This window comes from Tenrec ecaudatus, chromosome X (genome assembly GCF_050624435.1).
Source record: "Tenrec ecaudatus isolate mTenEca1 chromosome X, mTenEca1.hap1, whole genome shotgun sequence".
Taxonomy (NCBI): Eukaryota; Metazoa; Chordata; class Mammalia; order Afrosoricida; family Tenrecidae; genus Tenrec; species Tenrec ecaudatus.
In genome coordinates, this window is record NC_134548.1 from 58,748,291 (window position 1) to 58,766,548 (window position 18,258).

The 18,258-nt window shown below is 40.9% G+C and overlaps 2 protein-coding genes across 2 annotated transcripts in view; both read right to left on the minus strand.

Annotated features, from left to right (window-relative positions):
• FAM120C (family with sequence similarity 120 member C) overlaps positions 1–18,258 on the minus strand; it is a gene marked incomplete at its 5' end in the record, with an annotated part of 57,524 nt that overhangs the window by 14,480 nt on the left and 24,786 nt on the right. Inside the window, 4 exon segments of the mRNA XM_075538374.1 lie at positions 10,634–10,716; positions 13,217–13,358; positions 16,366–16,428; positions 16,431–16,459. Of these exon segments, the coding sequence (XP_075394489.1) occupies positions 10,634–10,716; positions 13,217–13,358; positions 16,366–16,428; positions 16,431–16,459 (317 nt within the window).
• Positions 14,912–15,154, minus strand: LOC142434918 (cortexin-1-like). The gene has a single exon (XM_075539502.1). The coding sequence runs from the start codon at positions 15,152–15,154 to the stop codon at positions 14,912–14,914; it is 243 nt and encodes an 80-aa protein (XP_075395617.1).

Below are 18,258 nucleotides of genomic sequence, written 5' to 3' on the forward strand. Positions count from 1 at the left end.
CTGAGTAGATGGCCGCTTGTTTATCTTCAAGCCTTTAAGACCCCAGTTGTGTCGGGAGAGTGAGCATCACAGAGTTCCAATTTAATAAAAGAAAGTATTCATGCAATTGAGGGAGTGTTTGAGTAGAGGCCCAAGGTCCTTCCGCCACCTTAATACTAAACCTATAAATATAGACATATAGATCTATTTCCCCATCCTCCTATATATATTTGCATGTATATGTCTTTGTCTAGACCTCCATAAATGCCCTTTGACTCCTAGCTCTTTCCTCCATCTCCCTTGACTTTCCTCCTGCCCTATTACCATGCTTCGTTGCCACCTGGGCTAGAGTATACCTCTTCTCTAAGCAACCTTACCCTTGATCATTCCCCACCAGGCCTGCCACTCCCCCCTCTCTACCATTTGGGGTCCCATGTTGTTCCCTTGTCCCTGTGTTTGTTAACACCACTTCCTTACCCCCCTACCCCCCACCCCAAGTACCCCCGGAACTGTCGGTCCCGTTCTTTTTCCTCCAGATAGTTCATCCAGCCTGTCCTATTCAGACAGACCTGTGGAGACACTAACATGCACGAAAACATGACAGAGGAAAACAAAGCAACAGTATACAACCAGACAACAAAACAACAAAAACAAACCACTGACAAAGAACAGAACAAAACAGTTCACAAGAGAAAAGCTTGTAGTTAGTTCAGGGATCATTTGCTGGCCCTTAGGGGCGTTTTCCAGTCCAGTCTGTTGGGGCCCCAAAGTCCACTTTCAGCATTCCCTGTGGACCTTGCCACTCCATTCCCTTGCTGTTCCGCTGCACCCCCCCCCCCCCCCCAGTGATTTGCCTCGGTGTGGTGGGATCAGGTCAGGTGCAATTCCCACACTGTGTCTCCGGTGCAGTCCCCTGTATCGCCCTTAGCCGCTGATTGGCATCATTTCTCAAAGTGGGGCCAGCCATGTTGTTCTCTCTGTGGACTGGCTGCTCTACTCAGGAACATCATCATCACGGCCTGGTGGGCCAGGCTGTGCTCCACTCTCTCCTCCTGCCCCTTCATCTTCTCCCGTGTGCTCTGATCAGATATGTTCATCTCCCGGAGCTGCAGAGTCAATGTCGTCCTTTGGAACAAATTCTTTTCGGGGGAGGGGCAGGAATCCACTTTATTTATGGTGCTGGGGCCAGCCTCCCAGACCTCTCCACTGGTTCCCTACTCCACGCCGGGATATTGCATTCACACCTTGCGGCACTGGGTTGAAGTCTGGTCCCACTTTCCCTGTGGAGATATAAACAATACCCTCCCCTTGGGTGGATTAATGCCCCATGCCCCCACTACCCTTTTCTTCCCTCTATTTTCTTTTACTTTCCTCTTGTCCCATTATCCATGTTCGACTTTCATTCGGGTTTCAGTAATTCCTCTCGGTTACATTTCCCTGAATCAAGCCCTATCAGGCATCCTATGCCCTCCTTGCTATTGATTTTAGATCACTTGTTTCCTTGTGCCAGGTTTGTTGGCACTCCCCTTTCTTTACCCTGCTTCCCCCTCTCCTATGTGCCCCCAAAACCATCAGTCCCATTGTTTCTCCCTCTGGTTTGTTTTTCCCACATATTTTTTTTCTAGACAGACATGTAGAGACAACAATAAGCACAAAAACAAGACAGAGCAAAACAAAACAACACAAGTAAACAAAAAAACCCAAAACAATAGCAACAATAACAACAGAAAGAAAAGCCTATAAATAGTTCCAGGTCTGTTTTGTTGACTTTTTGCTGTGTTTTCCAGTCGAGTCTGATGGGGTGCCACTCCCTGCCCCCAAAGTTTATTTTTGGCAATCTCAGGGGGACTTCATTGCTTTGCTCCCCTTGCTGCTCTGTTGCATGCCCTTAGCATTCCGTCCTGGTGTGGTGGGATCAGATTGGGCACAATTCCCACACTGTGTCTCCAGTGTTGTCCCTCATAGTGCTATGGGTCAGTGAGGGACCTCTCGTGGTGGGACTGGCCCTATCCTCTCTGTGCATTGGCTGCTCTGAGCAGGAATATCGTCCTTGGGGATTGGTGGGTCAAGATGTGCTCCACTCTTTCTTCTTCCCTCTACATTTGGTCCTGTGTGCTCTGATCAGATGTGCCCCTCTCCCTAAGATGCAGCTTCAGTGCTGTCCTCTGAAGTGAATTCTTCTGGGGGGATAGGGTGGGGTGTTCACGTAGTTAAGATTGGGGCCGACCCCGCAGACTTCTCTATTTGTTCCCTGCTTTATGTCGGTAGGTTGTACTCTTGGCGCATCAGTTTGAAGTCTGGTTCCTCTTTCCCTCTCCTGTGGAGATATAAACAACACCTTCCCCTTGCATGGGTTAGTGCCCTGTTCCCCCGATACCCATGTTTTTTTTTTTAATTTTCCCCTCCTTTTTAGTTGGCTGCCATATGTATCCCTGGATGCGTCTGGCCCCTGCCATAGAACCTGGAATTCACCCCAGTAGCTTTTCCCCTGTGCCCCCATTCCAGTTTTAAGCTTATCTCAGCAGATTCATGTTGTACTTTTCCTTTTGTGCTTGGCTTTCTTTGCTTAGCATAATTTCCTCCCATTCTTCCCATGCGGAGATATGCTTCATGCATTCATCACTGCTTTTTAGCAATGCATAGTACTCCATTGTATGTATCTACCACAGTTTTTTAATCCGTTCGTCTGTTGATGGAAATTTGGGTTGTTTCCAGCTCCTTGCAATTGTGAACTGTGCCTCAATGAACATTTGAGCACAGATGTCTGGCTGTGGTTTGTTTCTTGCCTCTTCTGGGCATATGCCCAGTAGGGGGATTGCTGGGTTGTATGGTAGCTCGATTTCCATGTATTTTAGATATCACCAAATCGATTTCCATAGTGGCTTTACATACCTGCAGGTCCACCAGGGGTGGATGAGAGTTCCTATCTCACTACAGTCCCTCCAACACTTGTTACTTTCTGATTTTTTTTGAATTGGTCTACCTTTGAGGGTGTTAGGTGGTATCTCATAGTTGTTTTGATTTGCATTTCTCTTATGGCTAATGGTCGGGAACATTTTCTCATATGTTTCTAGACTAGTCGAATTTCTGCCCTTGTGAAACTTCAGCTCAGGTCCTTTGCCCACCTACTCAGTGGGCAATTAGTTTTTTTCTTTTTGGAAGCTAGCAGAGTACTATAACTTTCTGTAATAAGGCCTTTGTCTGATGTGTCATTGCTAAAGTGTTTTCCCATTCCGTGAACTCTCTTATTACTCTCTTGGTGAATTCTTTAGATGTACACAGGTGTTTTATCTTCAGTATATCCCATTTGTCAATTTGTGCCTCATTTGTATTTGTGTTCTTCCCAATTCTTATATCCTATGTATTCCCTGCACCAAAGTTCTCAGGTTTGTCCCAGTTCCCTCATTGAGAGCCCTATTAGGTTGGGGTTGAAGCATTTAATTTTGGAAGTCTTTTCCAACATTATTTAAAATCCCTTAAATATAATTTTAAGAGCTTTATAATATTTTATCAAATAGAATATAACTATTAAGGTCATTTACAATTTTGTACTATTATAATACTCTGATAAACATATCTTTACCTAAGTCTCTTGGGTTATTTCAAAGAGCACACAGAAACAGAATTACTAGATCAAAGACCATGATCATTTTCATAGACAGTTGACATAAGATACTAAGTTCCTTTTCAAAAAATATGTTTTAAATTATATTCTCCCCAGTGCCGCAAGGTGAGAATGCAAAATTCGGCGTGGAGTAGGGAACCAGTAGAGAGGTCTGGGAGGCTGGTCTCAGCACAAAAAACTAAGTGGATTCCTGCCCCTCCCCCGAGAAGAATTTGTTTCAAAGAACGACATTGATTCTCCCTCTCGGGTGAGGGACATATCTGATCAGAGCACAAGGGAGCAGATGAAGGGGGAGGAGGAGAGAGTGGAGCACAGCCTGGCCCACCAGGCCATGAGGATGATGTTCCTGAGTAGAGCAGCCAGTCCACAGAGAGGACAACATTGCTGGCCCCACTATGAGACATGATGCCCCTCAGTGACCAATGGCACTACAGGAGACAGCACCAGAGAGACAGTGTGGGAATTTCACCTGACCTGATCCCACCACACCGAGGCAAAGCACTGGGGGAGTGCAGCGGAACAGCAAGGGAATGGAGTGGCAAGATCCCCAGGGAATGCTGAAAGTGGACTTTGGGGCCAGGGGGTGGTACCCCAACAGACTGGACTGGAAAACACTCCTAAAGGCCAACAAATGATCCTTGAACTAACTACAAGCTTTCTTTCTTGAAAAAAAATTATATTCACATCAGCAATGTATACTAAAACCAAACCCACTGTGATCAAGTAGATTTTGATTTATAGTGAACATATCAAACAGGGAAGAATTGTCCCTGTTGTTTTCTGAAACTAACTCTTTTCAGAAGTAAAGTGGCCTCATCTTTCTCCTATGGAGTGGCTGGAAAGTATGTAAATTCTCTCCCAATTGCTTCAATTTTCTTAGTGAAGTAGGAAGCATAGTTATGGAATAACAGTTTCAAACTGCTGACTTTTCAGTTAGCAGCCCAACGTGTGACCACTACACCGTCATAGTGTGCAATGTGCCATATGGCCAAGGTATTGAGTGTTTTCTCCAAATAAATAAACTGTGGCATCATGGTTATGTATTTGGCTGCTATCTACAAGGTCAACAGTGGAAACCACCAAATGCCCCAGGAGAAAGACAGAACTTCCTACTCCCATAAAGAGTTACAGTCACAGAAACCCATAGCGGCAGCTCTACCTTGCCCAATAGGGTCATTATGAGTTGGCATCAAATCAATGAGTTTGGCATTTTTATTAACCATAGTAAACAGTATTTCTTCTGTATGGAATAGTACAATATATACTTTAATATAAAGAAACTAAAAACACATATACTCCTATCTCTCAGAATCTGAAACTGTTAACACCGTAGTATACACTTAGAATATCTGCCTTCTTTATTTGCATGCATACACAAAAACACAGAATTTAAGTTTCAGGTCCTCTAGCTCCATTTAGAAACAAAATGGTTCTTCTTTATAAAAAAAAGAACTTGATATAGATTGTTTGAAAAAGCTTGCATATTGCTTATTTACAGCATACTACCGATATTATTTAATAACATCCCATTATGTCAATATTCCAATTATTTGTTCATTATTATCTACTTAATATATTCAACTACTTATTCTTCTATCTATACGCACAGACGCATGCACAAGGACTTCAAAAAATTTGTGGAAAAGTTATATTATCTGTATTTCTTTTTTCTTGTAATTTAGGTGACATTTTACTGAGTAAATCGTGAGTTTTACATTCAATAGATCATACATATTTTGTTTGAACTCATCCATGATAATCTCAATTTACCACTTGTCCTTTCATCCAGTGTTTCCTGCTTCAATTTCTGTCTCTTTCCTAACCCTCTGTGGGTAATTAATTATTACCCTTTTGATATTAAATGGTTGATTATTCTACCACTGTGGTGAGTTTTATTCCAGATCTGAATGGTGATTAAGGATATATTCTTAAGGGTCCCACTAGTCTGTGCGGCCAGTTTGAGTTCTGTTCTTTTTTTCCTCCCACTCTGTCCAGGACCTTCTGATGTGATCCTTTTCAGAGAGGTTGGTAGTGTAGCTAGACACCATCTAGTTCTTCTAGTCAAAGGGTGTGGAGACTGAAATATGAATGGTTTATTAATTCATTAGACTATTAGTTCATTGTTTTCAATGTGCCCATGTCTTAACTTTCAACTCTTCCACTTTAGGTTTTTAAGACACAATTTGCTACTCACCAAATAAGGATATAGAACATTTTCTTTGTATACCGCATTATGTCAAGTCACTTGGGTGTCCCCTTAGGCTATAGTCCTGATCCCTTGTGCCCAGCAATTCAGTATGTTTGGTTATGTCTAAGAAGTATTCATAAAGTTGCTCCTTGAAAACACTTTTCAAACTCATCTGTTTGGATGGCTGACAGCACCTCCTTCATTATTTTCACGTCTTCTATGTCATCAAATTGCTGTCCTTTCATGTCCCTCTTTATTTATGGAAACAAAAAGAAGTCGCATGGTGTGAGAACAGGTGAGTAAGGTGTATGGGGCAAGAGAGTCATGCTGTCTTTTTGCTAAAACAAACTGAGCATGAGGGTACATAGATGCATGTTGATGAAGGAATGGGAGTTTCTGGAAAGTATGTAAATTCTCTCCCAATTGCTTCAATTTTCTTAGTGAAGTAGGAAGCATAGTTATGGAATAACAGTGAGTAGATAAATAGAAGTAAGAGAGGCTTAAGTAGAGAGAAGGTATAAAATTCAGTAAACCCTTGAAAGCCCAAATTTGTGTTAGCTAGGAATCTGTCAGAGAATGAAAACTCAGCTGTTTTTCACTAGTAGAGAATGACAGAAAAGTGGCCAACCCCATCCTGTCAAAGACAGAAAACCTGGTAAAACTAGGGAGTCCTGTCAAGTTCTGCCTCTCACAGGTTTCAATGTAGATATCTAAGACAGTAAGAGCAATAAAGAAATATAATTTGATAACCAATTCATACTATTACAAAAATGTATGAGAATATTAGCCTTACCACAGTCTTGATAACTGTAATTAGACTAATTTCTCAATATTCAATAATGTTAGGTTAAAAAAATCACACCACATACATGGGCTTTCATTCCTGTGTGAAATGTCTCACATGTTGTAAGAGATTGCTCAGAGCTGAAAGCTTTACCATACTCACCACATTCATAAGGCTTTTCTCCAGTATGAGCACAAAAGTAACATAAAATAAGAATGAAGAAAATAGAAGATGTTTGGGAACAATTAGTCAAGACAATGAATGGACCATTGTGAACCTCAGCCTCCACAACTCTGAGATGAGAAGAACTAGACGGTGCCCAGCTACCACTGCTAATTACTTGAAAAGGATCACAAAAGAGGGACCTGAGTAGAGTGGGAGCACAAAGTAGAACAAAACCCCAAATCATAAAATGGACTAGATTTACTGGTCTGATGGATATTTGGAATCCTGATTATGGTCCTTAGCAACTCTTCACTCTTAGAACTATATTCTCCTTTGATTCAGCTTTCAGCCAAAAAATATACAGGTATGGAGGGGAAGTACAACCAAGCATAAAAAATCAAAAGGACAGCATTTGCTAATGGATAAAAACTCTTGAAAGCAAGAAGGGACAGAAAAGAAGGATGAATAATAATGGGAAAACACAGGAAGGGCAGAAGTGGGAAGAGTGCTGGTATATCTTGTGGACTGCAATCAATGTATGAATTGTTGAATGGAAAACCAATTTGCTCTGTAAAAATTTAAATAATAGTAAACATTTTTTTTAGAAATCACACATCCATATCCACACCAGCACAATGTCTTCAAGTCTATTCTTGCTCATAGCAGCCCTATATGAATAATCCTCATAGAACTGCCCCATAAGGTTTCCAAGGTGGTAAATCTTTACAGAAGCAGACTGCCATAACTTTCTTTGAGCAGCTGATGGGTTCAAACTGTAGACCTTTTTTAGTTAACAATGGAATCTTTCACCACTATATCACTAAGGTGCATTGTCCATGAGGTTGAACATGTAGTTAGTTATATTATTGGTCATTGTATTTCCTCTTCTGTGAATTTTCTACTGACGTGCTTGGCTCATTATTTTATTATTTATTGGAGTGTTAGAATTTTTCGTTACAGATGTAGTGGAATCTTTAAGATATGGAGGGTATTGACCACAACATTTTTTATTTGTGAGAATTTAAATATTTTAAATCCTTTAAAAACATTTTAACATTTATTTTCTGCATTTTAAATCATTTTATTGGGGGCTTGTGGTAGTTACATAATCTGGGACTTCAGATGATTAAGAGTGAAAAGGTAGAATCTAGTCTGTCAATAGGATCATAGCCAATGAGGCCTCTGTCTGTGCATGGGCTTTTCCTGAGAATTCTGGGAACCCCTAGAATTTCCTCCATGGAGACTGGAGACATTTTTTATCTCTCTACTCACTCCCTGGGAGATACTCTACTAACAAGACACATGGCGCTACACCCTGGGAACTGGAGAAGCCACATGGACATACCCTGATACGGCCAGATTTCTGGAGCCAGAGAAGCCATGTAGAGACCCCTGCCAGCGCTGAGATGCTTACAACACCACTGAATCCAGAAGACTTCTAACTCACTCCTGCATTCAACATCATTACATGTATTTTGTGAGTCTGAAGAGGACTTAATAGATTGATATTGGACATATGAACTAATATCAGATTTATGGACTTGATCTGGACTGGGTTGGGACACTTCTCAATATTCAATTGCTCTTGTATATAAACCTCTTTCTTATATAAAGAGTGTCTATGAATTTGTTTCTCTAGTCTACCCAGACTAATACAGGGCTCTTACAGCTCTTATCACAATCCATACATACATCCATTGTGTCAAGCACATTTGTACATATATTACCATCATCATTTTCAAAACATTTCTTTTCTACTTGAGCCGTTGGTATCATCTCATTTCCCCCCTTCTCCACATTCCTTCCTCATGAACCCTTGATAATTTATAAATCGTTTGGAGTAAGTAAATCTTATGAATGAGAATTAGTCTATCAATTTTCCAATGTCCTGGCCCTACTCAGTACTCTCCCTGATGAGGAGATTACTGATGATATGGGTACTGTAGCAAAATGTGGTGAAGAAATCAAATGACTCCCAGCTTTCAGAAAGAATAGCCTGTGGTGGGGTTTTTTTTTTAAGAATATCTCTTAGATTTGCACACTGTTCTTTTGTCCCCCCCCCCAACAGTTTTATTGGCATATCGTTCACATATCATACAATTCAATAGTAAATTCACATCAAGAAGAGTTGTACAATCATCACTGAAATCAGTTTTAGAACATTTTCTTCATTATTGTACTCATTTTAAAAAATTGTACTCATTGTTATTAGCTCTCCATTTCCCCCCAATTTCCCCTGCCTACCACTAAATCCAGTTGCTGTCTCTATAGAGGAGCCCATCCTGGATTTCATATATAGAAAAACATCAAAAAACAAACTAACTAAAAACAGCAAAAGTAATTAAAACATATAAAAACCTTAATAGAAAAGAATATTAAAACTATAAAATATTTAAATGAATCATAAGAGAAATCAAATGATAGAGTGCTAAATTTTAAGCTAATTGCATCTCCAGTGATCCACTTTTCAATGCATTCTTTACAATAGCAAGGCTATTCACATCCCTGGTCCATGGTCACAGGGGATTCATTAGAGTCGACATGTATTTCCCCTTCACTTTAAAAAAAACTGAAACAGTTGTAAAATGGGTCAAAAGAGTGATAAAATGATAAGCTATTACCGTTTGATCTAATGATTTCCGCCATAGTCGGCACTGCAATGCTCTCTGTCTCCTAACAGAGCTTATTCACATCCCTCAACCATGATCAGAGGAGATTCACCAGAAGCTTAATTCATATGTGGACTCTGCAAATGGATTTTGGACTTCCACCATCATCCAGAACCTTGTGAAAACCAGGTGTTCACAAACAATTTAAACTCTGATACCATTCACTCCTTTATATTTGAATTATATATTTACAATCCTTGGATCACACAGGCTTGTGCGCTTATTCCATATGGACTTAGTTGATGTCCTGTGGCGTCTTAAAGAGGGGAGCAGGGAGGAAGGGGGGGAAATGAGGAGCTAATACCAAGGGCTCAAGTAGAAAGCAAATGTTTTGAGAATGATGAGGGCAACAAATGTACAAATGTGCTTGACATACAATGCATGGCTGTATGGATTGTGATAAGAGTTATGAAAGCCCCCAATAAAATGATTATTAAAAAAAAAAGCTTGTCTCAAAACAAGCAGTCATCTAAGCGAGGAAAGCTAAGTGCACACAGAAAAAGCACACCGGTCTGTGTGATACAAGGATTGTAAACAATATAATCCAATTATAAATGAGGGAATGACATCAGAGCTTAAATTCTAAACACCCGCTTCACTGAAGGCTGTGGATGACAGTGGAAGACCAAAGTTAATTTTCAGGGTCCCTCCATGGATAGAGTATCTGGTGAATCTTCTCTGACCATAGTCTAGGGATGGGAATAGCCTTAATATCAGACAGGGAGCAGTGTAAAGTAGATTTTAACAGCAGTAGTTATAGGCTGAAATGTAACAGATTTTCATTTGATCTCTCTTTTGACCCATTTTGAATTCATTCCACTTTAAAAAATACTTCTGCTTTCTTTTCTATTGAGGTTTTCCTGTTGTTGGTTTTATCCAGGAGGTTATTGTTCCTGGGTCTATTTTTGATTTTTGTCATTGTTCTGTATATTTTTCTGTATAGGGAAATCAGGAGGGGTGGATCTATGTAGACAATAATTAGATTAATAATCACCTGGGAACACGGAAGGGGAGGTGGGAAGGAAATGGGGAGTCAGCATCAATGTACGCAAGGAGGAAGAAAATGTTCTATAGTTGATTGTGGGGATGATTACACAGCCCTTCTTACTGTAATTGAACTATTGAATCATATGATATGTTAATTATATCTCAATAAAACTATTTTAGAAACCCCCCAAATCTGATGTCTCCTAATATGTGTAGGTACGAACAAGTCATATTACCTTAAATGATGCAAGAGGATGTTCTGATCCCAGGAGGCATCAGTGAAAAGCAGCCAAGTTTTCATCTGGGGAAATGTGGTTACCTATAAAGTACATGTGATCTGTCACTCAACAAATGTTTTCTTAGAACCTCTAGGTAATAAAAGAAGTCCTGAGAGAAATAATTCCCATGAGTCTATATAGCTATAGTTAATGTAATAAAAACATTTTTGTTGTTAGGTATCATTGAGGCAGTTCTAACTCATAGTAACCCTATGTAGAATAGAATGAAACGCTGCCTGGTCCTGTGCCATCCTAACAATCTTTGCTATGTTTGAGTTCATTGTTTTAACTATCATATCAATAATTGAGGGTTTTCATCTTTTCCACTGATCTATGCTTTACTAAACATAGTGTCCCCTGAGACATGATACTAAAGTTCATGTTGCCAGTACTTAGAAAATTAATTAAAAACTTAGTTAACTGCAATTTACTTTGAAATATATGTTTAATAAGTAAAATATAAATTGATGGATGGATAAATATAACATAAATTAAGTACAGTGAAATGTTAAAAATAGAATACATGGAGAAGATAGTAGAATAGAGGTGGTAGATATAGGGTCTTCATTGACAAAGTTTTTCAACTTTGATGCATATTTCCAAAATTTTAATAAAATACTGACACAAAAGTAACAAAATATAATCAATAATTTGTGTTCTTGGCTTAAATTTTTACACTGGAAGAAAATGTTAATGCAAAAAGATGTTTTGAGGGGAGAATTTAAGTTGCCTAGGTCTAGGAAATCATTTGGCCCAGAAGAGTACTATGCATAAAACAGTTGTGAAATGTAAAAACAAATTTTTAAAAATTAAAATAATATTCTGGGATACCCTATATTAATCCACAAGACAAATTTGCTGAGTTTCCGTGTGTCCTAGTCAGAAGCCCAAAAACCTGTATTCTTCCCCAGCACAGTGTTTAGAGTGTGGAATTAAAGATGAAAACTCACTCATATTAAGCAATGAGGTTGAATCTGTAATAAAAAGCCTACCAACATAGATGGCATCAGTGGGGATTCCATCACATATTTAGAGAACTGACAACATTCCTGTTCTGACTCTTCTAAAGCAGAAAAATAAGGACTATCCCCTAGCTCTTTGTGTGAAGCTAACATTACTCTGGTACCAAAGGCATTCAAAGAAACCACAAGAAAAGAAAGGGAAAAAAACAAATCAGAAAAATATCTGCATTCTTAAAAGTACAGATTATAAAAATTTCAAGAAAATATTAGCAAACAGAATTACACATCATGATTATGCTGTATTCCAGGAATGCAAGGTTGGTTCAATATTAGAAAATCGGGCAATGTAATACTTCATATTAATAGAACAGAGGAAAAGAGCAACTTGATCATCTCTATAGATATAAAAAGGCATTTAATAAACCCAGATATAGATAGATTAGATAGATATATGCATCATAATAATACCAAATAGCAAAGACCAAATATGCCAAGTAAAAAGAACACAAACAACAACCTTTGATCTCAAAATATTAAATGGAGAGTTGAAGAAACAGAGTGGAAGGATAGACAGAGTGAAGTTAGTGGGAAAATAGAGATTCATGGATTGAATACTCTGCTAGCCAACATGGAACATAAAGGCCATATGAGGATGGCATCAAGCAACTACCTGGAGTGAAGAACTCAGGAAAACCGGAAGGAGAATACTGTAAATAGAAGAGATTCTGTGAAAATAACCCTGGAAAGATAATACAAGGTGGGTAGGATATATTATGGGCAGGCAACTTTGAGAGGGTGAAGTGTGGGAGTGGCGTGGTTTAGAAATCAGAAAACCACAGGAAATTGCTTCTTCCTCTGGGAGGCAGACTGAATTGTCAGAATTAGGGAGACTGTATTGTCAGAGCCTAAGGAAAGGAGAGGTAAAATAGACATGGAACACACATTTGTAGGAAAGTAAAATGGAGGAACAGAAAGGAAGGAGCACACTACAGTCCCTCTGGCAAATGCAAGAAGGGAGGGAGCTAGGAATTATTTCAAGGACCACTTGTCAGTGGTGGTGAATTACCATTTTACACAGGATTGTCTAAAATGGAAACCAAAATAAGAACCCAAAATAAGAGTACTCCTCTAAACTATTTCTCTGAGAGAGTCTTTAACTTGAACTGAAATTAACCCTCGAAGTCACCAAAGTCACTAAACAGATAAAGAATATTAAGTACTGTGATCCTTCAAAAAAATCACGGAGACAAAATTATCCGTGATTTAATTAAAATAAAGATTAGAATGTAAAGGGGCAGGGAAATATATTAATGGAAGTGGAACAACCAAATTGTAAAGAAATAATGAGGATGTTCACACATTGTAAAGAATGTAAACAATGTGAACAAATAATGTGTACAATTTATTGAAAGGGAACCTTAACTGCTTTACTTAGGATCATCAAAAATTCAACAAAATTTTAGTCTTTTATAAAATAAGAGAAATAAAATTCCAATTGGCCAAATAACTCTGCTCTTTATCTTAACACTGGGAAAAGAATTTTTACCAATCACTAGATTGTCATCCTTGGACTGCCTACCTAGGGGAGCAGCAAATATAGGAAAATTCATTCACTTCAGTTCTAGCTGCTTGGCCACTTCCCGCATCAGGAACTGATTGGTAGTGAGATTCTTTCCATTCCAGCTTAGCTTCAGAGCATGGGAACTGTAGTAAGAGGGAATTTTTTTTTATTAAATGATTTTGGGGGGGGCTGGTACAACTCTTATCACAATCCACACATACATCCATTGTGTCAATCACATTTGTACATTTTCCCCTCATTATTCTAAAAAAATTGCTTTCTACTTGAGACCCTGGTATCTGCTCCTCATTTCGCCTTCCTTCCCACTCCCCTCTCCCCTCCCCCATGAACCCTCGATAATTTAGAAATTATTATTATTCTGTAATATCTTGCACTGTCTGATGTCTCCCCTCACCCACTTCTCCGCTGTCTGCCTCTCAGGGGGGAGACCATATGTAGATCCCTGTAATCTGTTCCCCCCCTCTTCCCCACCTTCCCTCTACCCTCCGGGCATCACGATTCTCACCACTGCTCCTGAGAGGTTAGTCTGTCCTGGATTCCGTGTTTCCAGTTCCTATCTGTACCAGTGTACACCCTCTGGCCTAGCCGGATTTATAAGGTAGAATTGGGATCGTGATAGTGGGGGTGGGGGGAGCATTTAAGAACTAAAGGAAAGTTGTATGTTTCATTGTTGCTACACTGCACCCTGACTGGCTTGTCTCCTTCCTTTAACCCTTCTGTAAGGAGGATGTCCAATTGCCTACAGATGGGCTTTGGGTCCTTACTCTGCACTCCCCCTCATTTACAATGATAGGACTTTTCGTTCTTTGATACCTGATACCTGATCCCTTCGACACCTCGTGATCACACAGGCTGGTGTGCTTCTTCCATGTGGGCTATGTTGTTTCTCAGCTAGACAGCTGCTTGTTTATCTTCAAGCCTTTAAGACCCCAGAAGCTCTATCATTTGATAGCCGGGCACCATCAGCTTTCTTCACAACATTTGCTTATGCACCTGCTTTGTCTTCAGCAATTGTGTCAGGAAGATGAGCATCTCAGTGTGCTGGATTATTAGAACAAAGTGTTCTTTTTTTTTTTTTCTTCAAGAACAACAGCTTTTTATTTCCATCACCTGCCCGAAGGCAGGGAGGAGTGAAGGAGGCCTGGGAGAGGTGGGAGGAAGGGTCAGAAGAGGCAAGGGGTGGGTAAGGCGCAGGGATGAGGAGGGGCAGGGGGCTCCTGCCTGCCAACGCTCACCGAGGCCTGGATGTGTCCCGGGCACAGCAGCGACTGTGGTCGTTCCCTGGGCGGGACGCTGGCCCAAGGCTCCATCTCCGGGGCAGGCTGGATGCACAGCGGCATGCACGTCCACTCCGTGGGCTCAGACGTGGCTGCCTAACACCTAAGGGGGATATGAGGGCAGGGCGGAGGGGGCACGGCAGGGCTCCGAGCCCCAGGAACACGCTGGCACTCATGCCTGCTGGCAGGGCAGAGCAAAGCCACCTGCACGCTTGGGGCGCTCCCAGCTGAGGATTTGAGTGGGGGGCTAGCCATGCTGGTGAGAGGTGGAGAGGACAGGGCAGGGCATGAGGGCGGGCTTCCGCTCGGTGGCGACGGGCATCAGAAGGGTGCGAGGGGAGGTTGGGGCCGTGGGGCGGGGTTCTGGGAGACCCGCGGAGGCCGGCCGGGGACGCGCCCGCACTCAGACCAGCACTTAGTCGAACTGCCCGCGCTCAAGCGCCTCCTTGTGGTCGGTCCAGGACGAGGCGGGCATGCGGCTGTAGGGGTCCAGCAGGATGCGCATGCAGGGGACCATCAGCTGCACCAGCACCACGAATAGGCAGAGCACGAAGGCGAACACAGTGCGCTGCTCCGCGTCCAGGCCCGCGCCCACCAGGGGCCCGGTCGACGGCGGGAGCGGCTCCGGCTCCGGGGACAGCGTCCACGTCGTGCTCATGACTCACATCGCCGGGCGCCCTGGGCTCGACCCAGAGGACACCGAACAAAGTGTTCTTGTGTTGAGGGAGTACTTGAGTAGGGGCCCAATGTCCATCTGCTTCCTTAATACTAAACCTATAAATATATGTACATAGATCTATTTCCCCATCATCATATATAACTATATTTATATATGTATATGCCTGTGTTTAGATATCTATAAAAGCCTTTTACCTCTTAGTTTTTTCCTTTATTTCTTTTTACCTTCCTTCTGTCCTACTATCATGTTCAACCTTCATTTGGGTTTCAGGAATTTCTCTTGGTTACATTGTCCTTGATCCAGCCCTGCCAGACCTCCTACATCCTTCTAGTCATTCACTTTCACTCACTAGTCCCTGGATTTGTTAACACCTTTCTCCATCCCCCACGCCCTCGCCTTCCCCTCTCCCATGTCATCCCCTTGTTCTCTCTTCAGGCTTGTTTATCCCGCCTATCCCATCCAGATAGATATGCAGTGACAACAACATGCACAGACACAAGGAGGAGCACAATGAAGCAACAATAGAAAATAAAAAAATAGCTACAACAACACCAAAAAGGCAACAACAACAACCATAACAAAAGTTCAAGATAAATAAAATAGTTCAAGATCTATTTGTTGTTCTTTCCGAGTGTTTTCCAATCGAGTCTGATGGGGCGCCATGCCCTGGAACCAGTCTATGTTTTATATTCCCTGTGGGCTTCATTGCTCTGTTCCCCTTACTGCTCTGTTGCATGCCCCCAGTGTCTGACTTCGGTGTGCTGGGCTCAGGGCCGCACAATTCCCACCGTGTGTCTCCAGTGTTGTCCCCCGTGGTGCTATGGGTCAATTAGGAACATTGTGTCTCATGGTGGAGCTGGCCCTATGGTCCTCTTTGTACTTTGGTTGCTCTGAGCAGAAATATTTTCCTCAGGGCTTGGTGGGCCAGAATGTGCTTCACTCTTCCCAGTCTGCCCCTCATTGGCTCCTGTGTACTCTGATCAGATAAATCCCTTGCCTTGAGCTGTAGCTTTAGTGCTGTTCTCTGAAGTGAATTCTTCGGGGAGTGGGGGTGGGTGTGGGGAAAGAAGGGCTGTCCACTTAGTTGGTAATGGGGCTGGTCCCTCAGGCCTTTCTATTGGTTCCCTGTCAGTGTGTTGCATTCTTGTCGTGGAGCACTGGGTTGAAGTCTGGCCCCAGTAAGAGGGAATATTGTAGAGAGCATATTCAGAGTCATGGACAAGAAGGCCATGGAAACTATTTCCCCTAAAAAAAAAGTTACTGCTTCCACATGGTGGTCCTCAAAGACCTGGGGTAGGGAAGAAAAGAAGCACATACAAGTGTGTTTCATACAATTGAATTTTGGATTGTTATAAGATCTGTAAGAGCCCTCAATAAAATGATTAATAAACATGTATAGTTTGTTAAAATTTATGATTATATATGAAAATTAAAAATACAATATAATAAGCATTCCACCTTTGTTATAAGTATAATAAAGTTACTGTTTACTAATAAGTATAGTCTATGTGCTCTGTACTTTACATATATTATCCTTAGAACAATCTTGACAGGGTAGCTAAGGATAAAAAACTTCTATGTGGAAATAGACTTGTAGTGACTCCCTGTGGGTTTCTGGACTGTAATTGCTTAATAGGGTCAGAAAGCCCTGTCCCATAGAGTTGCTGGTAGTTTTGAACTGCTGATAAGATCCACGCAACATATAACTACTATGCCGCCAGGAAACAGACACAGGATAACAGCCAGTGAAACAATTGGTATTTAAAATTAATAATTAAGAGTTTAATGGAAGCAAGTGTCTAAGGTAACTAAGATACTTCACGACAGCTATTAGTTCAACCTCCACTTATTTGAAATTTAATAACTCAATTTAAGTTAACTTAAAGTATACATTTAGAGATAGGATAAGAGTATAAGTTAGTATATTACTAAATAAGACTTCAGAAAGACCCTAGTAAGATCACTCATACTAGGGGGATTTCAAAAGTTTATGACTAACCATTTTACCACACACATTTTGAAGCCCCTTCGTGCATGACCTTATTTAAAGCAATTAATTTTTTTTCCACTAGCAAAATATATGTCAATACATATTTTGAAGTATTTCATTTTCCAGATTTTTCACTAGCTTGAACAAGTCATTTCAGTGATGAGTCTGAACTTCTATTAACACCTAAGCCTTTAATGAAGAAGTGCTACTGAAAAGAAAGCAAATTCTCTGCAGTCTGCTTATGAATAGAAAATAAATCTTTGGGGTTTTTTAATAATTAAAGGCACAGGAAAATTTTTGCAAAAAAAATTAAAACACTGAAGAACTAAAGTATCTCTGCATCTCTGTAGAGAGTGCTAGTGGTCCAGTGACATGAATTTTTACCATCATCAGGTGGTACAGCTGAAAGGTCATATTCAACAGTCATTATCACTAATAAGAAAGAGGATTGTTGTTAGAGCGGATAAATGGGAGCAACACTAGAACAGATCTGCTCTACCTCCCAGATTTTATTTGGGGAAACTGAGGCCCAGTCAAGAAACAGGCAACACCAGAGCTCAAGCGTAGACTCCTAGTCCACCAGTCATAGATTGGGATAAATATAGATTTTAAACTAACTGTAAAGAGTTCCAGAGATGTGAATTTGAAGGGAAGAATAAAATAAATCCCCATCAAATCCCCAAAGGTAAGGTGGGAATGAGTACTTTACTGTCTTACTTCCTTTATACCATGTATTGGGCAACTGAGCTGTAGTAGTTACATAATTTCACGTCAACTTGATAAATAAGCGTAGGGGTGGAGTCTAGAAGTCTAAGGTGCTGGCAGCAAGAACGCTCTGGCTCATGATTCAAGAGGCTTTCCATTCTTCAATGAGAAAGATTATGCTTTTTCCCCCCTCCAATCTCTTCAAAGCTGACATATAGCAAGACAGTTTATTCTAGATTTGTGGCTGAAATGCACACTTTAGCCTTTCATCTTCAAGTATAAAAGTTTAGTGCTCCATTACCCAATCTGTGCAATAGATATAGCTGTAAGCTCAAATCATAGAATTGAACAGAATCCCATAGCAGACACGGGAAATTTTAATTTAGGC